Source organism: Rhagoletis zephyria, unplaced genomic scaffold (genome assembly GCF_001687245.7).
Source record: "Rhagoletis zephyria isolate East Lansing unplaced genomic scaffold, Rhagoletis_zephyria_1.1 Rzeph_scaffold_00059, whole genome shotgun sequence".
In the NCBI taxonomy this organism is placed as follows: domain Eukaryota; kingdom Metazoa; phylum Arthropoda; class Insecta; order Diptera; family Tephritidae; genus Rhagoletis; species Rhagoletis zephyria.
In genome coordinates, this window is record NW_016157143.1 from 513,012 (window position 1) to 540,305 (window position 27,294).

The 27,294-nt window shown below is 35.3% G+C and overlaps 2 protein-coding genes across 3 annotated transcripts in view; one reads left to right on the plus strand and one right to left on the minus strand.

The window, feature by feature from the left end:
• Positions 1-3,238, plus strand: part of LOC108369786 (nuclear hormone receptor FTZ-F1-like) — a 141,678-nt gene extending 138,440 nt beyond the window's left edge. The window contains exons 9-11 of one of the 2 annotated variants that reach the window (XM_017624988.1): positions 2,006-2,264; positions 2,321-2,421; positions 2,589-3,238. In XM_017624988.1, the coding sequence (XP_017480477.1) occupies positions 2,006-2,264; positions 2,321-2,421; positions 2,589-2,738 (510 nt within the window). In that variant the 3' untranslated portion in view covers positions 2,739-3,238. The remainder of the gene's footprint in view (positions 1-2,005; positions 2,265-2,320; positions 2,422-2,588) is intronic. The other variant, XM_017624981.1, reaches the window with a different exon arrangement.
• A 10,281-nt stretch (positions 3,239-13,519) lies between these two features.
• Positions 13,520-27,290, minus strand: Cyp305a1 (Cytochrome P450 305a1). Its single transcript, XM_017625017.1, has 2 exons — positions 26,933-27,290; positions 13,520-14,941 (listed from the first exon to the last, which is right to left on the minus strand). Exons 1-2 carry the CDS (start codon positions 27,024-27,026, stop codon positions 13,536-13,538), a joined length of 1,500 nt encoding a protein of 499 aa, XP_017480506.1. The 5' UTR covers positions 27,027-27,290; the 3' UTR covers positions 13,520-13,535.
• Between the last annotated feature and the right edge of the window lie 4 nt (positions 27,291-27,294).

Sequence of the window (27,294 nt, forward strand, 5' to 3'; positions counted from 1 at the left end):
GGATTCAGCTTTAAAAGCGTTTACTGCAAAAATGCTCTATTATTGCTTGAAATATTAGTGTTGATATCAAAATGTTTGTTAATATTTTCCACCACATTTCCGATAGAAACGCTTTCTTAAGTACTACAAAAGATTGCTATCGCGATAGTATTAAAAAATATGGTATTTTCTAGGAATATTGTCGATTAAGTTAGCATTTTTCAGAATAATAGGACGGGTTTAATTAAAGAAAAGAAAATGTGAGCCCACTATGCTACGAACTTATCCCCAACAAACCTTAGCCACTTCAACAGCGTTCTTAAAGATATGTAGTATCTTTTAGGCGCAGTATTGATCATCACAGAAAACAGATTCAATAAGCGGAGGACACTGGTTAAGCTTATCAGCGTAGGCAGTAGGCGCACACTTATACACATGTACATATACATATGTATGTATGTATGTTTGAATTTATTGTTTTTGTTCTAACTCCGATATGCTAGTGGCCTACTCATTCTTCAGAATGACATTATGGTATTTCCATTGTATATGTATCGTCCGCAATCTCGGCAAAAATCAACTTGAGACTCAACTTAATAGGCCTCGTGCATAAAAAGTGAGCTTAAGCTACGACCCGATTTACAGTACAAATCCAATAGCTTGAGATCACTCAAGTCTGAGTTTAAGCTCACTCTTTATGCATAAGGCCCAATATATATGTATTTGTTGAAAGCCTCTGTAAGATATATGGGGAAAAATCCACCAGGGTACCAGGAACAAATTCTATGGGCTGGTTTCTCCAACTAAACTTAACTTAGTTAAGCCATTTTTTGGACTTAAGTCAAAAGTTAGCCTACTTTTTACACAGCTTAATCTTTGCTGGGGCAAAGACAAAGAAACGTTGCTGGTAACATACAAGGCAATCGGCCGGCCGGTTCTAAATTACGAAGCACCAGACGTAACAAAAACCGCGAAGTCTGTTCTGCCGTTTCTAAGTTGGATAAGGAAGCAAAGCGAATGGGTCTGGTGGTGAACGAGGGCAAGACGAAGTATCTCCCGTCATCGAACAAACAGTCAGGGCATTCGCGTCTTGGCATCCACGTCACTGTTGACAGTTATAATTTCGAGAAAGTGAAGAATTTCGTTTACATGGGAATAATGCCAGCATCCAAATTCAACGCAGAATCACTCAAGCCAACAAGTGCTATTTTGGACTGAGTAGGCAATTCAGGAGTAAAGTCCTCTCTCGACGTACGAAAACCACACTCTATAAGTCACTGATCATGCCCGTGCTGGTATATTGCACAGAAGCATGGACAATGACAACATCCGATGAGGCGGCTCTTGGAGTATTCGAGAGAAAGATTTTGCGGAAGATTTTCGGAACGACCCAGAACATCACCTGCATGGCGAGGCGCAAATGCTCCCCATAAGGGAGCACAACACAATGCTCTGCAAGCAATTCTTAGTAGGGAGCCACAGACGTGGACACCCGAACAGACACCGGCTTGCAGAGGAGTCCTCGTCAAGGCATGGCAGAAGGCATATCCCGACCGACGGACAAGGTCCAGAGATGCATACAGCAACCTATGGACCCGACAACATATCGAAAGTCAGAGCAGCATTCACAGGGAGTCCGTCTCAAGTTACGTAGACTCCAGACCTGTGAATGCCGTTCTGGAGACACAACCACCTGACGTGAACGAGACGAAGCTTCGTCTGGCTCGGGAGACTCGGGCCGCTATAGCCCAACTTCGCTCTGGCCTATGGACCGACCCCACTGAGGATGCACACTTCTTGGGTATTCCGTTAGTTTAGCTTGACGACAACGACTCATATACTAGCCGATCTGGGAGGGGTTGTTGTGGCCGCTACAACAACAACAACAATAAAATCGATGATAAAATTTATCCCGGTACACTTGGTGACTTTTGTCCCATATATCCTTTTCCTCCTTAATTTGTCACAATAGTATGTTTTAAAAGTCATCTAATCAACTAAACTTTTCGTTTTGTTTCCCCATTAGGTTGATGATCAAATGAAATTGCTGCAGCATTCCTGGTCAGATATGCTTGTGCTGGATCATTTGCATCAGCGAATACACAATGGCCTACCCGATGAAACGCAATTGAATAACGGTCAAGTATTCAATCTACTTTGGCTGGGTCTGCTGGGTGTACCGCAATTGTCCGACTATTTTAATGAGCTGCAAAATCGATTGCAAGATCTTAAATTCGATATGGGCGATTATGTGTGTATGAAATTCCTAATACTACTCAATCCAGGTAAGTGGTTATTTTTGCTTATCAAAAAACATATAGTGAATCATTTATTTCAACAGACGTGCGTGGCATTGTCAACAAGAAGACCGTTTTGGAGGGGCAAGAGAATGTTCAAGCAGCGCTACTGGATTACACGCTCACCTGTTATCCATCAGTGACGGTAAGTGCAAGGAAAATTGTATACATTGTTGCCCACATAGGGGATGTAAATAGTCACATTTTTTGGCAACATGAAAAAAAAAATCGTTTAGCTCTTCTATATTATATATGACCCTATTTGTAACCCATTTACTGATCCCTTCATCTTTCTCGATCTTAATTGCGTAGGATAAATTTCGGAGGCTGCTCAGCATACTTCCCGATATTCATGCGATGGCCTCGCGTGGCGAAGACCATCTCTATTCGAAACACTGCGCTGGCAGTGCACCCACACAGACGCTACTCATGGAAATGCTGCATGCAAAACGAAAAGCATAAATACAAAAAGGGCTATGAAATGTTTGTACATATGTTTGGATGTGTGTTGGAACACGTGAAAGCCGGCGCGTGTAAAATGTGACGAAAGCGCTTCAAATGCGGCAGGAGACGATATAGATTGGCTTTTTATCAAATGACGCTGAAATAATCCAGGGTTGGCTTTTAGATAAAACAAAGTAATAAGAAAAAAATAAATAAACAAAAAAATTGGGAAGTTAAGATAAAAGTATATAATATAAATATATATATATATATATATATATATATATTTACATTAAAAAGGTAATTCGTAGCACTTGGATTTTACGTTATCACCATTCACACTTGCAATTTAACTGCAGAATGTAAAAACGAAACGTAGAAAATGACGAGCGCGTTGATATGTATGTTTAAGGTTAGGCAGTTTAGGCAGAGCAAAGATAAATAATATATTTTTAAAATGGATATATATGTATATTGATATAGCTTAAGCGTTTATTCATATTATTATATTAAAAATATATAGATATATACATATATATATATAGATTAATATTAAAATATATGTAAATGTATGTAATTGTATTATAAGCAAACAAAAGAAAATTTGAAGAAGCAACACAGCAAACAATGTGTTCGAAATATGTATATTTTAAATTGTTAAGCATTAAAATCACATGCTTATATGTGCATTAAATTTAGTAACAAAACATAACAAAAAAAAAACAAAAAACAAATGTGTTAAAAACAAAAATTTATTAAAAAAAAAAATTTAAAAAACTAAAGCAAAGCAAACCTACCATTAAAACAAAGAGAGAAAGCAAAATTAAGGTGGCAAATCTAAGCAAATATGATGAGGAAGTGCTGTGGGTGCAAGTTATTTAATGATTTTTTTTTTATTATATTTACTATTTTTTATTTGCTCAAAATTTTTTATTGTACTATTTTTTGTTTAATTTTTACTTAAAAATATACGGTCTTAATTTTGTTTTCATTTCAAAAATTTTCTTAAAATCAAGGTAATTTGTTATTCAATGAGGCCTTCGAAATTACCTGTGAAAGTAAAATTTTTGATTTTCTTTCATTTTTGGATCTAAAAACAGCATGCAATGAACTTTCAAATAAAATGAAAATTAAAAAGTGTTCTTCGGTTCCTTGTTTTCAGAAAAAAGAGAAAAAAATTTAAACCGCCTATTTGTGAAGCCCATTGTAAAAATCAAGGTACTTTTTTTTATCCAACGAGACAATTTTTTCTGAATTCTCCGTCTCAAAATATTTGAGATACGTACTATTAAATTTAGCTCGCTAGCCGTTCTCGTTCTAGAAAAACACTTTTAGAGATTTAACAATGCAAGCCGAAGCACGCGCGGTTTTGAAAAGAACTATCTCTTCTTGTTTGGCGCAGTAACCGCCTAAGAGGCCAACCTAATATTCACGCACGCTGCCAATTTACTGTCAAAAATTTCTTATGCAAAAAGCTAACTCAATTTCCAATTTTCATTTTGCGTTGGTTCTGCGCATGATACAAAAATAGAAGGTAGTTTCATTTATTGACATTCGTTGTTGTTGCCGACCTCTTGACTTTTAACAAATTTATGACATTTAACTAAAATCATGCTATGAGATTCACTAACAGCAAAACTATTGTTTCTTGAAAAAGTAAAAAAAAAAAATGTTTGAAGTCAGGGAAGTTGGATGAAAATATTGAAGAAAATTCTTGTGCGTCTCCAAACTGCAAGAGTTTGGTACACCTGCCAAAGGATTAAGCTTTAATTTAAAACAAATATTTCGGTTGAAAATGTGTACTTTTTTTTGTAAATTTGGAGGTGGATTTTGCGCAAAAATACTGTGGATTACTTAACCGGAGTTGGACTGACGAGGTTATTTTTTCCAGCTCTTTACTTTCAAAATTAAAAAAAAAAATAAATATTGAAGTGTTAATATCCATAAAATTTTCCTTTAAATACATATTTCACACAAACACAGTAATAAAGAAATCCCAATGGTTCAACCAGTCCATAATGCCACTCGTTACGGAAAAATCTATAATTCTTCAATAAAAGAAAAAAATATAAAAGCATCTTAGAAATTTATAAGAATTCAAATACAATAAAGGTTTCCGATTTTTTTTGTAGCAAATTTGAAAAATTCTGTATGTACATTTTTAAATAAATTGGAGTGACGAGGCATATCCTGAGAATCGTTCGATCAAAATGATTGTTTTCTGGAAGACCGAATATTTCCTACGAAAATTATTAATGAAATTTAAATGATGAAAATAGTAAGATTCAATACCAAATTTTATAAATTTCAGAAGATGAATTTATTTTTGCATTTGAAGAAAAAAGAGATCATGAGACTCCATTATGCTCGGGCTATGGGCTACATCTATCAAATTGTTTAAACACATATGTACCTACCAACAATTCACAATACAACAGTTTTTTTCACTTGACAACACTACGCATCGGGTCGCGTATTTTTTACCCAACCTGACTGAATTCGGACACATGGCGGAGTTTGTGTTTTTGCTTTGCATATTTTTCGTTACTTTAATGAGTTCTTTTGTAGCCGTATAACTATAGACCACGTCAACCGATTTCGATAATTCTTTTTGCATCGGAAAGGTAGTGTCTCAGTGGTGGTCAATAATAGGGTTTAGATCCGATCATTGGATCATGATATATATATTATATGAGAATTGAAGTCGGTTTTTTTTTGCTAAAAATTACTTGTTAAAGAATCTTTAATGACTTTTCAAAAGCTTTTATATGATTTTTTTTTACAACTGTTTAACTAAACTTTTAATTTCTTAGAAAAACTTTCTGATTTTATATTTTCCAGTTTTTTTTATCTTTTAAAATTGGTAATTCACAATGCCCCATTTGTCGAAACATTCTAAAAAAATTCAATATATACCCAAAAGTATTTTTCATGAATATTTTTACAGTAGAGTTTCATACATAAAATTAAAAAAAAAATAAAATTTAAAACCTCAGATGATAAAAAACGTCTAAGCTTAAATGGTCTGCATAAAAATGTTGGAACATTTTATCAAGGGAATCATAATAATGATATTTTTGGATGTTTTTCAAATTGGTTCAGCTCACGTTAATCTTGATTTTTTCCGAACGATTTTAGTTAATATCTTAAAGTACAATAAATGGTATAATTCCGTTGGAAAAACAGTACCGATTTTTTTTATAAAGGTTGAATGTACATATTGTGTTTTTACAGTTTCAGTAAAATTTCGTCTTCAGTCGAGTCACAATTTAAGGCAATGCCATGCAATTTTTAATTCGACTCGATTATCGAAAAACGACTTGCACTCGATGCGACAATCGCAATGAGGCTACTCAAACAAAATTTTTATTGGGGTAAAATTTCTATGTAGAAATTTCTGTCAAAAAAAGGGCATTAACAATAAATAATAAAAGACTCGATACTACAGCTGAACTGTCAAAATTTTTATAATTTTTTCGAGTTTCGAGTTACATATTCGAATTTGAGTCAATCTTCTAAATAATGTGCTTTGTAACGGTTTTCCATCATACCTTCGAAAATTAGGTTTGGAATGAAGGAAATTCGTTGCAAGATACATCATACAACAACCCTGTCGAAAACAACAAAAACCAAAAAGAAAAAAGAATCTTACAAACATAATTTTTTTTAATTTCTTTGCCTACAAGTACATACTGCGCCCATAGCACTTAAAAAATCAAAAAGCGAAAACATAAAACTAAAAAAAATTACAAAAAAAAAACAAATTCAACGTTGCTGCTTATAAATGTGTAAATAAAGTAACTACCTGATTTTTCGAAAACTATAAACTACATAAACATTTAAACTATAAAATAAAAGCGTTTGAAATCTGTACACAAAACGAATGGGGTAAAAATAAAAATCCAAATAATTAGTATGTAGTACGTAAACATATACATACACATAATTCTTTACTAAATTTGTTGATTGAATGATTAATGTTAAATAGTGTTCTAATGTTATTATTGATTGTTATAATTAATGTAATATATATTAACAGTATGTATGTATGTATGTCCTATATATATATGTATATGTATGTATATATGTACATATGTATATGTACCTTTAATTTAGGCTTTATCGATTTAAGTATGTAGTTTTTAAATAAATGTAGTTTTTTACTCGCAAAAATTTAAGTTTCATAAAAACTTTTTGTTGTTGTTGTTTTTACTTTCCCTATTATTTACAATTATTATTATGACTTTTTTTTAATATAAAAAAAAAAATACAATTTATGTTCTTTTAAGCGATTTTGTGGCTTTTTTTCAAATCATTCTTCGATATGTTAAGCTTAAGCGTCAGATTTTTTAGGTGTATAAATAAATATAATTGAAAAACAAAAAAATTAAAAAAAAAATTCAATAATGAAATTCGTAGCTAACAACAGTTGCCCTTTCCTCCTGCTGCCGTTTAACAAACAAAGAAAAAAAAGCAACAAGAATTACCTGGAAAACCCCGTAACTAAGAACCTAACAATAATTTATTTCAAAGTGTCCTATGCTTTTTGTTGTTTAGATGTACTGTACTTATCAAATAAGTGCAACGCATTTAATGCAACACTCACCTGCCTGTACTACTTTGTTGTAAGTATGAACGACTAGTTGTTTAAATGTAATTCAAAGCATAATTATTATAGAAAGTATGTATGTTCGTATGTATTTGTTATTTTCGATTTGGTTTTTGTTTAACGCAAGCGATGCAAACGAATGTTTATTACATACATACGTAAGTATACAAAAGAACGCAAATCATGTTGTTTAAATAAAAATACATACATAAATATAAAAAACGCAGAATTTTGAAATATCAAACAATGAACGTCTGTATATTGAAAAGAAGTTGTTATTTATGTAACAAAGAAAACACCACCCCACTGCTATAACTTATTGGCTTAAGTGTAGTTAATTCAACTATGAAATTACTCTATTATATGTATGTATGTATATGTAAAATTAGTTAAAAGTAAAATGTAGGTGAAGCGCGTACCTTATAATTATATCAAGTGATGAAATTACATGCATAAGTATGTATGTAATGTAACATGTATATACATAGATGTCAGGGAAAAGGTAAGAAAAGTGGGAAAATGCATTGGTAGGTTATTTACTTCAGTGTTATTTCGAAGTTATGCGATATGAAATCGGAAATTCGGAAAAAGTCAAAGTTCGAAATTTAAAAAAAATCTAATCAAGAAATGAAGCTGATAAAAATTGTGTGCTCGAAAATTTTGAAGTTCAAAAAATCCGAGTTAAATAAATTTTGAACTCCACGAGCGAATACGAAAAAAATAAGCTTTTTAAAAAAAGTTTTAAAAATTCGATTTTGAAAAAATTGTTCTAAAAAAATTCAAATCTAATTTTCAAAGATTACTTCGAAACTAGCGAAATAAATTAAATTTCCTAAAAAATTTTGAATGAGAAAAATTCAAATATTCTATTTTCAAATACATACTAGTTTGAAAAAATCGAATTCGAAAATTTTGAAATTTGAAAAATCCGCATTTAAGAAAGTTGGCGTATATGAAAAAAAATACATTTCGGAAAACATTTATTTTCAAAATTCCCATTCAAAAATATGTGATTAAAAAAGTTTGATTATTGAAATCAAACCCCAATTAATTCTTCCCGCAAATGATATACCAACGTATTTAACTTACTTTTCTTTGTCTCTGTTTGTGTTCAAAAAGCAAAGCAGCAGGTTGGGTGTATGTATGTAGCTGATAAGGAAACGGGGAATGGGAAGGGTGGGGATCTAAATAAATAGAGATAATAAAATGTTAATAAATTGAAAAATGAACGAATTATTGAAAAATAAAGTGGTTATATTTCAAAATGTGTATGAATTGTAAAAAGTTTTGGTGAGAGAGAGAGCAACTGACTTTTAAGCGAGAGCGTACAGGCACAAATATATGTGCACATTGCTACGAGAAAGCTGGTAGTTTTGTCAAATATTCATCAACTCTGAAAGAAATACTTTACAAGGAAAGAAAACAGTAACAAATGCTACAGGTCATTCAAAGTTTTCGAAAATTCAACTCCGAAAATATCGGAATCGAAAAAATTCTAGCAATAAGAAAATCTTTAAATTCATAGTTCGTATTTGAAAAAAATTTAGTTCGAAAAAAAACCTGGGCTCAAAAACGTCCCAATCTTACAAAATCTAACATAAATTGTGGTCACAGAACAAACAATTGGTAAGATGCATTGAAAATCTTTGTGATTATTTTGTATTAGGCCCTAAATTTGTAAATATTGAGCTTCGAAATGCGGTTGATCCATAAAAGATTTTTCTTATTAAAAAAGTCGATTTGTTTTTGAAAGAGATACAGTTCAAGAAAAATTTCGGGTTAGAAAAAATCGAGTAAACTAAAAAAAATGCAATTACCAGATCTTTGAGATTTTTTTAAATTATACTCCGAAGAATAAATGGTTTGAAAAAATTGGGAACGCAAAAAAATCAGTGACCCGCATTGACCGTCTGAAAGTTTTTAAAAATTAGCCTCCGAGTTTATAAAAATTTAGTTATGAAATAAGTTTAGCTTCTACCAAGAATCTTTCTTGTGAAAAAGTCGAGTCGCTTTCGAAAAGGATACAGTTGAAGAAGAATTCGGAGTCCGAAAAAATTTAGTTTGAAAAAAATTCGAAATCTAAAAATTTTCAACTCGTATTAAAATTGTTCGTAAAATGTTGGGATCACAAAGAAAAAAAACGAATAGCATGAAGACGCGTGAAAAAATGAGGGCACTTTCAGACCGATAAACTTTAACCTCGTAAAAATGTCGGATCAAATAGGATCAAAAAATCTGGGAATTCGCAACAAATTCGAGCACCAAAAAAGTCGACCTAGAGAAATATGGAGATTGTTAAAAAATTCTATATCGAAAGTTTGTAGTCCGTAGCAACTTTCAGCTGGAAAAAACTTTACATTCGTAAAAAAGCCGAATAAGAAAAACAAAAATGTCTTCAAAAAGATGAGAGATCGAAAGAATCGAGCATCAAAAAATCGACTTAAAAAATACTGAGATTAGTAAAAAATTCGAGTCCGAAATTTATATTTCGAAAATAATTGGGTTCGTAAAATGCAGTGTTTGAAAAATAAACAAATTTATAACGTATTTCTAAGAAAACTTAAGTATTCCGAATTAAGTAAACCGAAGTATTTACTAAATAGGATTTTTTTTTAATATTTTGGTGTGTTTTATATTTGATATTAGCGAGTTATCTGCGAGACGCTACCATTCTCGCAGCGATGTGCAACACGCAAAAGAGTGCAACCACTCGCCAAGTTCAAGTGCAGTTTGCAAGTATGTATGAATGTTTGTATGGCGCATGAATGTACGATGAATTGTAAATGATATGTTTGTGTTTGTAAAAAACGTTGCTGTAGCGAAGCAGAGGTATAAGAAGCGATTTAATAAAGTTAAACTTTAAGCATAACTGTACGAGCTAAGTTAAAAAAAAAAGAAAACAAATAAAACATTACATACATTTACACATAAATAAGTGTGTAGTACACATGTACATATATGAAAAAAAACCAACAAAGAAGAGAAAGGATATATATGTATATAAAAAAAAAATACAAAATACAATATAGGCATTGTTGAACACCGTGTAACGAAATGAAAATTGTGAACCTGTTGAAAAAAGTGATTTTAAATATAAGTAAAAGCAAAAAATCTTTAAAGTTTTAAGTTTTAATTGTTACAATTACTTACTAGCAAAACAAAATGAAGGAAAAAAAAAACAAAAAAAAAGAAACGAAAACAAAAGCAAAACGGTCATTGACACACACACACATAGTTTATAAATATACTACTACTAATTAATTCTGCTGTTATTATTATTATCATTTCTCATCTCAGAGATGTGTTTCAAAAACAAAAACGAAACAAAAAAAAATATTAAAAAATTTTGTAATAAACTTCTATTACACTCCTGACTCATTTAACTCGCATGACTGCATACCATGTTTTGTGATTTTTCTTCCGAGTGCCAGTATTGAAACTTGATTGGAGTGAAGTGCAATAAAGTAGGTTTTCGAAATCGTGCTCTGCCCGTCGAAAGTATGCATCAGAAAAAAAATTCAATTGCTAGGCAATTTCGAAAAAAAAAAACAGATCCAAACGAATTTTTCGTCATATTTTCTGCATTCACAGTTGTATCTTAAGGTAGCATATATCGTTGTTCTTGTCTCGAGAAGAAAAGTTTTTTGTTTGTTCTAGAGTTCATTGACCTCAAGTACTCCATTCTAGTACTTACCCACCCACCAGATCTCAGTTCCTACCACCCTAATGTGCCATCCCAAAAGACAGTAAATTAAAGCTCACCAAAAATCTATCAACTTTTTATAAGGAAGTATTTTTATTCCTGTAGAGCTTTAAAAAAAATGTAAAAAGTCGATTTTTCGACTTTTTTTCCAAATTGCTTTACAAAAAGATTTTAGACTGGGTGACGGTGAACTTTTTTTGTTTACTTGTAAGATAATACGATGGGCTGGACTTGATGTGGCCACAGCTTGAGCACATCCACTCCCTACCCCCGAAGGCGCTGCTGCTACTCTTGAAGGATTCGGGCTTAGAGGAAGTATCGTGAAGAGCAGGGGGCACAATGGATCACTAGGCCACGGTGCATACATACCTCATTATAATATCTGAGGTGATGCGGTCTAATGTGCCATCATGGAACGATTTATCGAATGTATTTTCATTCGATCGTGAGTTGCCTATAATAAGATCGGGATCCGATTCAATATCAGGTTATTTGTCCAAAATGTCGCCGTAAACAATTATTCTTCGAACTCCTGAGAAGCCTCTGTTCATTTATATCTCAACATTTCACAAGATAGTCAATTTCCGTATGGATTAACTTGGTATCAACGTTCGTTTTCTGAAATGCAAAGGGGTGAAAAGGGTTCTAGTAGCAGTGATTAAACTTTCATCTCATTTAGTTTTGTGCAATATGATAAAATATTTTTGAGTGCCATCCTTTTCAGCTCTCCGCTCGATGTGTTTAAAACCGAATTTTACCGCCCTGAGAAGATCCTGCGAGCGGGTGTCCCTGAGGGCTTATTTTGGTGTCGTTAAACGCCTGGCAGGCTAACCTAATGTTCACGCACGGCGCCAATTTACTGTCAAAAATTGCTAACGCACAAACAACTTGTGTAGGACCAACTGAAATTGAACGACGTGCATATGAAGTTAACTCAATTTCCAATTTTTGTTCGACGGCGTTCGTACCAAAACGCAAGCCGTAAATATTAGGTTAGCCTGTTGGGTACCGCGTTTGCGTTAAAAGAGTAGCTAGGCGAGACTTGATGTATTTGGAGAGTAAAAAAAATAAATTTAAAAAAGCAGAGCTCTCCCTGCCCAGACTGATAAAATATTCGTTCATATTTTTAGGCTTCGTTTTCTGCATAAACATCCGCAGTCTACTAATTATTCATGGCCGGTATGACTTCTTAAAAGGAAGGCCACTTCTTTTATACTTCAACGTAAGAGTAAAGGTTTGCATGTCCTGTTGTAACCCGGCCGATAGTCGTTGTGGTCGCACAGTATGGAAGATAGGACGTTTTGGCAATTCATCTTTTGTGCAGCTGTAAGCTGTTCCATAGCGTATGTTCCCGCCAACTATATAGATGCTGTGTAGTAGCAGTGTCTCCACTAGTATTTTCTTGCCACTGTCTGCCGGACCTCAGCTATTCAAAAATCTGTGAAGTCAAACGTTTCATTAGAGAAACTTCTTTTTGTCTGGCTCTACACCAGTTCGTCAGTTTGCACCGAGATCAAGAAACTTCGCCAGTTGACTTTCTTATTTGCGAAGTTGCGCCAGTTGCGCGTCCCGAGTGCAGACAGATCCTTCTGCGCTTGGTCCTTCCATTGTGTTCGTGTTCGCCCATTCTTTCGCTCTCCACCCATTGGTGACGAGATTGGAAGGATATTTTCCGAACATCGTCATTCATGTATACAACATGTCCAAGCCAGCGGAGTCGTCGAATTTTCGAACAAACTAACCGGCTCTATTTCTGTGTAAACGGTCGAAATCAACATTGAACCAACTATACCTTTTCACAACGAGTCTCCTTAAGCCTAGGGACTTAAAAGAAGGCAGCCCAGCTTCGGTCGGCCACTGGTAATGGGGAATATATCAGCGGAAATCATTGCAGGGCTATAATCACGGACTTATTTTCAATGTGGGCAGGTCAGGAACTTATGTTCTTGCAGTTATAAATCTGAGACATTGTATTACGCACCATATTGAAATTTTTGAACAAAAGCCTACCTGTCAGAAGATAGCTTCACTTAGTTTCACTCATCGTAGCTTTTTGGCAGCGGTAATATCGAATTATTCTTCTCCCAGCGCCAATCAGTCACGAAACCACTTTATTTGTACTATAATCTAAAATAAGTATTTGGCATCAATAGGAAGTGGAGTATCTTTCGACGCTTTGCTTTGTATTTCCTAATATAATAGTTACATTCCCAGGACCACTCCTTACTCGGTTAGTTCGAGTATTTTTAGAGATGAAACACCTAAATCAACTCACCTTTCGAATTGTTCTTATGTACATATATAACCCTTACAGTGATAATATTTTTAAAAGGAAACTAGTATGTCAGTTCTAAAATGGTAAGTAGTGTTATTGACGCAAATTTTTCAATTATTTCATTGATAAAAGCACAAATAGCTAAAATTTAAATTTTCATTCTATGCATAAATACGTTATCTTCCTTCCGTCCCACTCTCCATTTCCTACAATATACACCACCGAAGTTCAACTCCGCTCCACAAATCGCACCTTATAGGGCTTCGGCGTCAGCGTTATACCCGGTTGTAACACTACAGAAGGCATAGCTTCCTCGCACAATTCTATGCGGTAACGATGCACAATTTTCGTGAGGAATGAGAATAGGCACGCACGCGCCAAAGCATCGCCTAGACAACGGCGACGCCCTTGACCAAACGGCATGAAGTACTCATCGCGCAGCACCTTTCCTTCGTCATCGATGAAACGTTGTGGTCTGAAGTTTTCCGGATCACCCCAATGCTCTTTATCCATATGCACAGAACGCAAGCCGATCAATATTGTAGTATTTTTTGGCACACTGTAGCCTTCGAGCGTCGTATTCCATAAGGCACGTCTCGGCCCCGTTATTGGTGTTATATGGAAATAACGTTGCACTTCCATAATGAATGCATTCGTATAGGGGAAATACTCGCGATTGCAAAGATTTACGGCGATTTCGAATTTTTCAAAATTAGTTGTGATTTCCTCATAGACACGTTCCTGTACACGCCGATGCAGCGCAAGCATCATTAGAGCCAAATCTGTAGTATTGCTGGTTGTCTGCGAGCCGGCTATGAAGAAATCTAAAATGGTCATTGTCAGCTGGGTTTCACTGAACGTTGTATTCTTCACCCCAGCGCTGTGTTCGTTCATCTCGCGTATGTAGGCGTAGATGAGATCACTATCTGCATTTGTCGGCGTAATGCTGGTGCGATGCTCGTTAATGGCTTCTAAGAAGAACGCATGCATTTCCTGATTCATTTGACAAATCAAATTGTAGCCCGTCCAATTCGGTGCCACATACCGCAGCCATGGCATTTGTGTGAGCACGCCGCCAGACATATCGAAAATCTTAGAGCGTCGATTCAGCATATCAAGCAGCTTCTGCAAACGCTTATCGTCGCGATCGATGCCTTTACCGGCTGTCAAGGTCCATAGCACATTAAGCACGCTGGGCGCCAGAAATGAGCCCGGCCATGCAGGCTCTCCCTGCAGATCCTCGATATACCGCAGCAAATTAGTGGCCTCCTTTTCGATATACTGCTCCATTTCTGTGCGTCCATAGCCGACATGCCGCATTTGTCGCATTGCAAAATTGCGATGCTCTTGCCAGAGTTGGCCGTCTGTGCAGGTTATGCCCTTGCGTGTACCCATTGTGCGCAGACGCAGAAAGAAATTATCCGGACGTCCATCGTAAACCTCGCTTACATGCACCTCGTGCACCAGCGGATAGGAGAGTACCACCACGACATACTCGCTGCCCAGCTTGAGTCCCAACAGATTGCTATTGTACTTTATTGACCATTTCTCAAATACCAGATGTGTGCCACCACAGGCGCGTGCCTCCTTGCGCAGCTGTATAGTATTGCCAATCCATGGCATGAAGTCGGGACCTGGAAGGTGAAAGAGAATAGCTTAGATGGTAGCGAATTTTAGGAGAATATTAAATGATGGTATATAAAGGGAGGCAGAGCCTAGAATTTTAAAGGAGGGGCTCTGCAAAAGATCTTTCATGGAAACAGTAATGTTTGCCGCCAACCCGTAAGTAGAAGTTTGTTGACTAGCGAAATACTGTTAAGTAGATAACTTTACTTATACGAATATTAGTTAAGGCGGTGAACGATGGATTATGGGACTTCGAGTACCTTGATATATGGCTGGATGGGATGAGCACCAAACAATTACCCCTGTGCCCCTGAAAATATGAATTCAGGAGAGGATTGCATAATGGTACATATATGTATTTACATATGTATACACACAAAACTACTAGTTGTAAGTCCACAGCGTAGGTAAGACAGTATCAGATTGATGGTCTCGGGCTACTTCATATCAACTGGTCGATAGGCTCTAATTTATTTTATCTAACTACGCGTATCGTGACTTTTTAGTAACTCAATGCTTTCTGGCAAACTATCCTATCTGAGTTAGGATAGTTCGACTGATAGAGCTGATATAGGATCGTTAGTTGGTACAAAAACAAGATAACTCATCGAGTTAAGATAGTCGGGCTATAAGATAGGATAAATTGACGCCTATCGACCAGTTGAGCTGAAGTAGCCCGGAGCATCTAGATGGGAATGTTACAGTAATTCTGACGTCGCCATTCCTAACGTAATGTGGAAATTTGCTCGATTACCTGAACGGCCAATTTCACCGGGAATTTAGAAGCGAGCTGAACTAATGTGGCCGGCTTAAGTGTTTGATTTTGGAGGATGGAATATGTAAGTAAAGCGGTAGTAATTTGGTAAAATAATCTCTCTAAACAGGCAAGAAAGGAATTATGATTACGACTTCACAACTACATACTTAGTTGTATTTCTGTTGGTTCGATTGATATCGAGTTTACTGTAGCGCTACTGGCTTGAGTTATTCTTTTTTTTTTGTACACGCTTTTGCTCTTTTACTAATGAAATCAGTGTCGTAATTGCGTGGTAGTGGATCATTTCATGTGGGTAGGTATGGGGACGCATTATTATCGATATATTTAGCATTTTTGATTTATAGACCACTTTCGATTTCTTTTCATAGTTTCAGATTACGTTTAGTCAGCAATTGAGTTGCACGGGTAAGGAATTACATTAACAATAACAATATTACGACGGGGAATTATAAAATTTCTTTATTCAAACCTGCCACCGTAAATGGGGTAGAACTTATTCTCTCCAGCGAGTTAAAATAGCTCGAAGTTATTCTAGACGGAAAACTTGACTAGAAGCGAAACATCGAAGACCGCTCCAAGAATGCCAATACCACCCTGAATAAAACTACGTTTAGTTCACTGGATGTACACATCTGTCATTAGACCCATCCTCTTTTATGGCGTTACCGTATGTTGACCGACGTTAAAGAAGAGTTTGTCCAGAGCCACATTCGTATCACAGGATCCACTACGCCCACCAAGTCTCTGGAAGTAATGCTAAATCTTCCACGATGGAACATTTCCATCCCCCTATAGTTCTGCCAGTCTAAACGCGATCCAGCTGTGGAGAGACCTGAAATACGGACACCTAAAGGACCTTGAAACTCTGCTGAATAATCTACGTCAACTAGATTACGTCTAAAGTAGCCACAGAATGCAGAAGGCTTTTCAATTTGCTGGCATCAAAATGCTTTTCGACTATTGTATGGGTCCCTGGGTACTAGCGTGGGCCGAAAGCCCATTTTTTTTAGAATTTTGATTGGTAATAGCAAAAATATGGTTCATTATGCTCAAAAAAAAAGATCGGTGTGAAAGACGAAAATGTTTGGTCAATATCTTAGGCTCGCCCAAGTCCATAAAAGTTCAATGTGCTCAAAAAATAAAAATTATTTAATTAATTAATTAACATATTTTTTAACTAAAATTGCAATTATCTGCGAAAGTATTATGGTCTGATTATGGCAACTTAACGTAACTTACGGCTCTCACTGAAAAATTCAGTTAAATGGATGTTGCTTATAATTGAACAGCCGAAACTTAACGTAACATAATGCCACGACGAAATCTGTTTAATTTTGATTCTCTAAATTCTACGTTCCGTTAAGTTAAGTTAAGTTAAGTTGCCATAATCAGGCTTTTAGTCCTATATAATTTGGTATCCATGAACCATTTTTGTAGAGAATCGAAATAAGCTAAACAAAATTTTTTTACACTTGAACATTGGTGGACTTGGGCGAGCATAAGATATTGATCAAACATTTTAATCTTGTACAAAGATTTTTTTTAGAGCGCAATAAACAGTATTTTTGCGGATTTTCGGCCCACGCTACTGTGCACAGTGACATTCCTGAAAACTGCATAGCCGACGAGCTGGCAATGAGAAAGACGGAAATATCCGAAGTCAATTCTGCTCTAGATGAGGAGTATCTCTGAGGCTAATTTTTCATATAAAACAAGTAAAAAAGTCTAAGTTCGGGCGGAGCCGAACATTACGCGGCCCATTTTACAAAATTGTATCATAAACGTATTTCTTGATAAAGAATTGTCGCAAGCATCAATTTTGAATAAATTAGCTTTAATATTTACTGATTTGTCGAATATTTCGTATTTCTCTAAATTACCTTTATATAGAATGTGAGCGTGGTTATTTCGGCCATTTGGTATGTTGTCCCAAGGCCAACAACTGTGCCAAGTTTGGAAGAAATTGGTGCAGCGGTTACCAAGATATGTGCATGTAACCATAAGTGGGAGTCCATTTCCCAAATATTTGTATAATTCTTATTTTTCGTCTAAAATTATTGTAAATATCAATTTTGAGTAAATAAACTTCAGTGGTTACTAAAATATCGCAGTTTTCGTATTTCTGAAAAGTGCACGTACCAAGTTTCGTTAAAATATCTTAATTTTTACTCGAGTTATCGTGTGCACAGACAGACGGACGGACGGACAGACTGATCGATTTCTCATTTCATTCTGATCATTTATCAATACATTTGTCTATATCTATCTCGATTCGTTTTGCATGTCACAAACAACCGTTATGAGAACAAAGTTATAATACCCTTGTGCACAGGTGCGCTCGGGTATACAAATCTTTGCGTATTTTCATTTGACCACTAATTACTTCTTTATTTATTGATCGATTCATTAGTAATTTGATTTCATTCTAACAGAACAGGCTTTAGCACAAATGCAAAAATTTGGCACAGATCCTGTTATTTTTTCAAATTTATCTTCTGTTAAAGTTAGACTTATATCATTCTTTCATTAAAAAAAAAAAACTGGAATGATTTATTAATTTTTCAGTTCTATCAGACAGTGATGTATATGCGGCTCATGGAGAATTTTATTAGCTTTCATTTGTCGTCATCTCGTTTTAAGATAGCTAAATTGGTTCGTAAGATATGCGTGATTAATTGGAACCGCTTTTTGTTTTAAGCTGAATAACGGTAAATTGCAAATATCGCAAAAACTTATCCATAGAAAAAAATTAACTCGATTTTCGAAGTCGTCGAGCAATTCTACATAGAAATTGGATAGTGGCGTTTGGAGAACAAAAACCAAACTAAAATTTGTGATCCAGTGTTCTTATTGAACCACACGTGATATTTCAACATACATATGTATATTTATGTATTTACAAATATATGCACAAATCTGAAAAAATCAACACCTGTTTTGCCTAAATATCAACACGTCCACCACAAATGGTAGCACGTCCTCAGACGAACCTCCTCTGCTCGACTAATGATGATGATTGACAGCCAGCCTTTGGTGTGACATGGCGTGGCGGGCGTAGCGTGGACGGAATCGTAATTAAATACATACATACATACATACTAGGAATGTTAATACCGGGATCCCGGCCTTTCTTAGGTTCCGAAAAGCCCGGGATTTTTGGCAAATAATCGCGGGATTTTCGGGATTTGTAATTTGCACTAATGGCAATAATATAAACTCCTTTTCTTGACCAATATTGGCTATATTTCTTTTTTTATTTAATAACTAATATTTTTTTTGTAAACGGCTATAAACCGTGCGAAGGTAAATCTCACTCATTTCACTTTGACGTGGCTTAGAGAAGAAGTATGGGTTTCAAATTAAAGACGAAATTCTGTAGAATTTAAGCAGAAAATATCCTTTTAAATTTTACTCTTGAAATTTCGCAATGTTTGTTTTAGAAATAATTATATGTTATGGACTTATATAGACTCGATAAAATTCTCGAGTTTTGTCCTTCTAACTTTGTCAGCTTAAAAAATTACCTATAATATTTTATTTTTTTTTAATTCTAAAGATTATTCTACAATGCATTGAATTTTTTAAATAATTTTTGGTTAAATAGGTTTGAAATTAAAAAGTCCTTTAAAATAAATCCTCTTATTTATTTATTAATTATTATATGGCAGGAGAGCTTCTCAAACAATATGGAAGCAATTTTTTCGATCAAAGTTGTTGGAAAGTAATAAATATCTAATGATAATGACATCCCGGAAATCCCGGTATCGTAAAAAGCGAAAAAATTAACATTAATTAACAACATACATAGATGTATGTACTTATATAGCTAAGATAGGAAAATTTCTTCTAATGTACTGACCATAAATTAAGTATAAATTAAGCATTGATCAGACGTAATGCCATCAACAACAACAACAGCAACGCGTACTTGTAATCAGAGAACTACTAACCGAATAATAATTATTATTATTATTTGAAACGCTTTGTCGGTTGCTCACAGTCCGATTGCCTTATAGTGACGTCACATATTTATATAAATGTATGTATGTATTACTTCTTTACCTTCGTATACTGTGGTAAGTAAGTGACTATTAGGTTGTCTCAGAATGTTTTTTAGCGAATTTCTCTGATTTTTCCCTTTACTCAAATTAAACTAAACTAATAACTAAATTAAATGCGTAGCTTCACATATGTACGATACAGTTAGTTCAAAGTTAGGATAGTTCGTCGAGCCCAGGTAGCCTTCGACCATATTGACGGCTATCGACCAGTTGAGATAAAGTGTCCGGGTCTATTGATATGTATCTTCATTCTCAGCAAACAATTCGGCTGCCAATAGGAAACTCCCGAACAGGCACTTGCTGGAAGCAGTGCCGTCTTTCAGGCTCTCAACGAACTCATGGACGAGAACCAGACTTTTATCGCACGAGCACTCGAGCCAACGTTGAACAGACAGGCCTTAGTCAACATTCACAGAGAAACAACCACCACTTTTACTAGTGCCTTTAAAGCCATTATCGGATTTCAGCCACCTCGCATTGCAGAAGAAGAGCTTCAGCTGCATAATACACTTAATTCCATTGCACCAATTCAGCTAACAGCTCTCTCCTTTTGATCCGATCTCGTTTAAACAGCACGTTTGCTGGGCCTACCGCTAGTTGAACTTGACGACAACGGTTGATCTTTATAATAAAAGTCATAATTTAACGGCTACAATTGGATTTAAAATTTTCCGATCAAATTTAATCCTTATTTTATAAATTTTATTTTGTCGATAAATTTTTGATCGTTATCTTTATTTTTTCAGTTTTAATTTTTTAGATCATATAAGATTTAAACCGATCATAAAAATACAATATGATGTTAGCTTACACTGTTAAAAATGATCGAAAAATAACAATAAAAATTACAAAATAAAGAATATTTTTGATCGATAAAAATTAAAATGACACAATTTCCATCGAAAAGAATAAAAATGGCAAAATAACCATTAAATTTAAGCGAAAACTCCGAATTTAGAGATTATTCTTGATCGAAAAATAAAAATCTGAAAATGACTATTTTGCAATGATCTACAAATAAATATCTGCATATTTAACGGTTTTTTTTTTTGGTCCCTATGTATATATTATTTATGTCAAAAGAAAATAATTCTGCTGTTCTGGGGCACCCTAATGACTATCTATACACAAATGCGAGTAAGACTGCAACGCCAAAGAGGGAAGTACATACATACGTAACAAACAAAATGTTTGTGTCACATGATCGCTTCAAATTGTTTTCTGGTTAATAGTTGGCATTACTGTTTTCTGATTGGTAAATGATTTTACGTACTTTAAGGATCTTATAGCCAGTTTTGCGAAAGCAATTTAAGTGATTTTTGTTTTTTTTTATTTGAATTCGATATGAAAATGGACAAAAGGAAAAAAATCATTTTCCACTTATTTAAATTGCAAATTCCTTTGCCCGTGGATGCAAATATATATATTTTTTTAATTTTAATTAATTTTTTATTTTTTTGTTAATTTTTCTTTAAAATTTCTGTCCAGCACAGAATGCAGCAGGCGTACAGCCAAATACAAATCGTCACCTGAAACTAAAAAAGACCTAACAACATCGAAAATGAAATGGAAAAAGGCATGACTAATATCGCACTTTTACTAATATAGAGATGTATCTCAAAATTTACGTTTTTGGAGATTTCGTTATGCAATTAATAAGCTTGATATGCTCAGTCTAACAGATAACCAAACTTCGCAGACATGGCGAAGATCTGTCTTTTTGTATACCAAATGTATGAATTGCTAGAACTCTGATTGCGTTTTTCCAAAAAATTTAAATTATGAAATATTTTGCTATATTATTTATTTGCGATATTTTAATTTTTTTTTTAAATGATGTGGGGAGTTGTAATTCGATGAAATCCACCATATAATCAAAAAGTGAATTTTGAACTTTTTATTAGTTATGACTTTTTGCATTTCAACGATGATGTTTGTTACTCATGTATGTTTGCACCAAATTCGATGGTGGAATAAAGTTTATTGACACAAAAACCTGTTTAAAAATTTTGTTAATATCTATAGGTACTTTTGTGCAAAAAAAAAAATGCTTAATGCACTGCAATTTGTATTTCCTCATGATTCTGTACGTACATATACCCCATATATTGCATCATTTAAAAAGTATACGCGGATTTTTGTGTAAGTTTTTAAAAAAAAAATGTCTTTATTGGAAATCAGTCTTAATCACTATTATCTATTACCTTTTCCCATTTTTCGGGTATCTTCATAATTTTATCGATGTAGAACTTCTGCGAAACACTTGGCCAACTGATTTTCAGCGGCTCTTTAAGAGGATGTAAGGCGGCGCAAAGTCCTGGCTTTACGCTGGATGCAACTTCAATCCAGGCTTTGACTTATCATCGAAACGCAATCGAGCAGTTCTAAGGTGCTCTAAATGGCTTATTATATAGGACCGACTAGCTTACCTAGCTTATTACCCGAGAAACGATGTTTTACACGGATGGATGGATCAAAACTCGACAATAGTGTTCAGTGTTGAGACTCTCTCTCTCAACTTGAGAGAGCTGTTTACTCGGAATAATTTTGCATATCATTTAGCTTCTGCCTTCCTAATGACTACAGTGGTAATCGGGCGGATCTAATGATTATCTTAACGGCCGCATCACTGGTACAGTGTGATACGATTCATATTCATGATATCAACATTTTCACTGACAGCCAGGCGGCTATTTAATTTCTGGGGAAAATGTCGCTGACTTAAAAAATTGGTTGCTCAATGTCGCCGAACTCTGAACTAGATGTCTGTGTAATTTTTGCGTGAAATTGTGTGTGGGACTTGTTCCTGAAATGGTACGCTTCATTAGATTACTTGTTACAATTCCAGGGTATTCATGCTCGAACGAGAGGAGCTCTTATGTTTTGCGTAATGTGAAAAATTATTTGTGCTCGACAATGCACCAAAAACGGCTCAACCACGTAGCAATATTGCATTCTTATCCATGAACTCATGAACTTCTTCATTTCTCGAGATTCAAAACGAATGGCCGTGTTTTCACTGCAGAAACAAAACTTTTTTCAAAATTTGATTAAATGATAATTTCCATGAAATATATACATATCTGTGCTCGTTTCGAAAAGTAGCTTATGTCGAAATGCTGGCTTTAGTATATTGCGGTATTCCCTTTATTCTTTAGACGACAAGGAATCTTTTGATGAGACTTAATAAGAATATTGACTTGCTAGTATCGGAACTATTTCTTGCACGTTTATTTGCCAAAAGTTGTACAACGGCTCAGCGCTAACGAGTCATTCGCAACCGGTCTCGAATCGTCACATACGATATCGTACGGATCGTCACGTAAAAACACATTTTTCGGATTATGACATAGTACGTGAACGTACTCTTTGTCCCATTCAGCTTATACTGCCCGACGTATCTCGTAATTTTCATTCGTATCGTTTTCGATCCGTGAACGGATGTTACGATTCGAGCCCAGCCTTTGGATATAAGCTACTTTTCCATACGAACACAGATATGTATGTACATGGTATGTGCTGGATAACAAATCCATTTTTTACTATTACGAAGGGAGCCAAGAGAGTTCTGGATGCAAGTGTATGCAGAGAACACTGCTGTTGGCAAGATTGCAATTAAAAATAGGTTCATTCCTTATCTTTTTGGGCTAAAATCTGAAAAGTGTCAAAATGCCAGAGCGTAAGCGAAAAAAGTAAAGGAAAAAGTAAAGGAACGCAAAAAACCAAATTTTAAGTCCAAAGAATGGCAACAACAAAACTAACGTCAAATAAGAATAGAAATGTATGTACAAAACACATACACATAAGCATAAGCACAATAAACACTTAATATATCAATTATTTTTTACCTCCTTCCAATTTCAATTCACCTGTTTTACTTTTTGGATTATTCTCACATTTTGCATATTCTTTAATTTCCGTTAATTTAAATTCAGTAGTGCTATAACTTCTACTGCTTAGACTTTGTTGCTTCAATTTTTCATAATAAACAATCGTGGTACAAAGCTCAATAAAAATATTAAAAATAAAATGTTAACAAGCCACAATAACATTGATAAATTCAGTTGAGTTTGACACTTTTCAGGATTTTGTCAGAAAAAATTCTTCTGACTAAATCTGACTACTTCGGACTAATGAAAGTCACTCTCACTGATTATTGCTCTCTCATTTTTGCTGTCATTTTTGAGTTAAGGAACGCTTTTTGGACTAAATCTGACTACTTCGGACTTTTTCTGACTATTTCTGGGAGATAAGGAACGCTCCTAATACTAGTGACTTTTGCTTTTACATTTCTATGTGAGACTGCATTTTCAACAAATAAACAAAATAAACAAATAATTTTTAAGCAAAAAACAAAACCGACTTCAATATTCATATACAAATTTAAGATTATCGGTTATCTCTTCATAATGCAATGATCGGATTTAGACCAAATTAGAATGGGACCGCCTGTAGGACAACCCCTTTCCTCTAAAAAAGGATTATAGTAATCGGCTAATGTGGTCCAAAGTTATGCGGTAGCATACATACATAAAAAAATAAATATTAATAAAAAAATATTCCGACGAATTGCTAACCTTCTCCTTTTTGTGAAGTCAGCGTCAAACAATTTCAGTGTAAAATCGTCAAAGCTCCCAATAAACTAAAAGGAAATAATGAAATCTTCAAAACAATTTCAGTCCTCACACTAGAGCTAAAGGAGCATAAAGTTTGCACTGTGTTTTCTTGTTTTGGTAGACATTTGAAGAGTAGGGGTGCCGCGAATTTTTTTTTAGCACAACAAGGATGCCGCGGTGAATAAAGTTTGGGAACCCCTGATCTAGGTACATGTCCATTCCGACCTTGATGGAAATAGCAAGGCTGACGAACTCACACGTCATGAAACGGCATTGCCCGATACAGGTATAAGTGATACTCTTGGCATCCATTTTAAAACACGTAAACTTCTGCGGGGTGAAAAATTCATAGAAATTAGCAATGAAAGAGGACAAATGGAACCGAACTGTCATATTGCCAAAACGCGCTGGCCAGAAAATGACTACGCCATAGAGAAGCAAAGACCAGCTTTAGCTAAGGACGAAGAAGAAACCATCCAACATCTTCTCTGCTATTGCCCGGCTCTCCAAAAAAACGGAGAGCAAAAGCTCTTGGCAGTTACATATTTATTCGATAATGTCGATGGATGTTAGAAGCGTTTGCGCTTTTTTGCTAAGCACCAAATGGTTTACAGTGGAACGGGGATAAATGCGGTATATATAGCAAAGGACCCAACCAAACCTAACCTTCTTTTAACCGTCACATAAACCAACTACTTAATCAACCAACTATTACTAAATATTAGTAGCAAACCTCAAAGTATATACTTTTGTCAAAGTTCTGGCGACGTTTACTCTTACATTCATTGAGCCTTTCATAGTTGGTGGATTGGTACTCAGATATTTGTTCAGGTCTGCAATATCCTGCCGCAAAGGATAGAAAACTGAGCTAATGTAGCAAAATTAGTAGTGGTCACAGGTGCGCACTACAATTCTGCAAGGTCGCGGATCGAGCTCAGTTTCTGACTGGCACCAGCAACAACAAAAGTTTTTTTTTCTAATAGCGGCTGCTCTCGGCGGGCAATGGCAAACCTCAGAGTGTATTTCTGAAGTGAAAAATAGCTTCTCACAAAAATAGCATCGCCGTTCGGAGTCAGCGTATATTTGTACGTCCGTCCCCTTTGTGATAAAATATTCAGTTAAATTCTTAAGTAATTAAAAGAAGGGTGGATTTCATTTGCTTTCATCCCTCATTTCTCTCGCACACAGAGGGTAATGTCGGTTGACGTATCCTGTCTCTACTCAGTCATTTAATTTAATTTAAATTTCTCATTGTCGATGCAGTTTTTTTTAGTAGCAGCATAGTTCTCGGCCTGGAATATAAGAGTTTGCGAGTTTATACGACTTTTGTGGCTATGTGGCAGAATACCATATCTGATACTACGTCGTCGGGCAAACTGGCTCCATATTTCATGAAATTGTAGGGATTGCATAACCGCCTTGCAGCCCTTTTGTTCATCCGCTTTAGCAATTCGTGTGGCACCTTTTTGAAATTGGCTTTGCGGGATATTTTCCATAAGCAATCCGGTAACAATGTCTGTAATCCTTCATTGATAGCCGAAAAAAGAAGCGAGTATAATTATGTTTGCTATTTTTGCACATAATTTTTGGCGTTTTGCAGGTGGTTAACTCTTTCCATCCAGACCGGAACAAGTGTTGGAGTTGTCTATGAATGCACTTTGTTCGTTCGAGAGTCAGACTGGTCGCGCTCTTGCCAGTATTATCTGCTATTTCATTGCCGTATATTTCTTTGTGGCTAATAGATATGCAGCATTCTGTTTGCGGCCAGCCTGTTAATGGCTTCCCGGTTGCGCAGGATGTTTTTCAATGAAATACTATATGAGGTGACCGCCTTAATTGCCACTTGACTGTCTACGTATAAGTCTATTTTTAAGTCGATTTTCGTTTCAATGTAGACTAGCTCTGTTGCTGTGCTCATAACGAGAACCTTTGATTGAAATATCCTGCACTGGTCAGGTAACCTTTCTTCCCACCTGACGTTCAGTTCCCGGCAATATACCCCGGCACCCCTCCCGTTATAATTTTAGAGCCGTCAGTGAAAATGCTTTGCGATCGACGGCTAGGTTTCATTCTCTTGCGCCATACCTCCTCAAACCAAGAAAGAAAACACTTAGGGCCGTTTTCTCAAGCAGTTTTTAAATTTATCTGCCCTTCAAACATATTTTCTGAGAACAAACGAAACGTTTTGAGAGGAAACGGTCCTTAGACTACTTGTCCCAGAGTTCGGAGTGCGAGAAGTGTGTCTTAACGAATCTAAAGTAGAGCTACTGTCCCGTGTATCAGAAGAAAACATAAGATTCCGGCCGTTAACGTCATTAGCTCGGCTGTAGCTAAGTCCGAGTCATGCCTAAGATCGGCGACCCACACAGTTATTTATGGACCGCCCTCGCCAGGATACCAGTGATAGATGGGTGTACGGAAAGTTCCGAAAACTATTGCCACTTCTAGTGAAACACACATCCTTTTAAGTTCACTACTTCACTCACTAATAATAATGTAGATTTATTAAAAAAAAATACCCAATCATCACTCGCGCCTTCTTACCTGGTGGAAAATTTGGCGGACGTTTAAGCGACCGGATCAGTGAGTGCAGCACATAGACCACCACCGTGGCAACCAGGAACAGCAGCGTGCTCATTTTCTGAAGCTTCTAGGAAAAATCTATTCTACGTATTTTTTTGTCAAAATTCGTAAACCGTTTTCTTCCGATCACTTGCCAGTTACGTAAGCAAGCGCGAGCGATCAACACTTTTTTTCTTAATTTATAACCACAAATCAGTAATGTCTTAATTAATGCTATTAAATTTTAATAAATAAGTATTCGTTTTTGTTTTTGTTGCTTTATTTCTAAGCAAAGAAATGTGCGCCAACAGCAGTGCCAGCCCGTTTTTGGGTTTCCGTCTTGT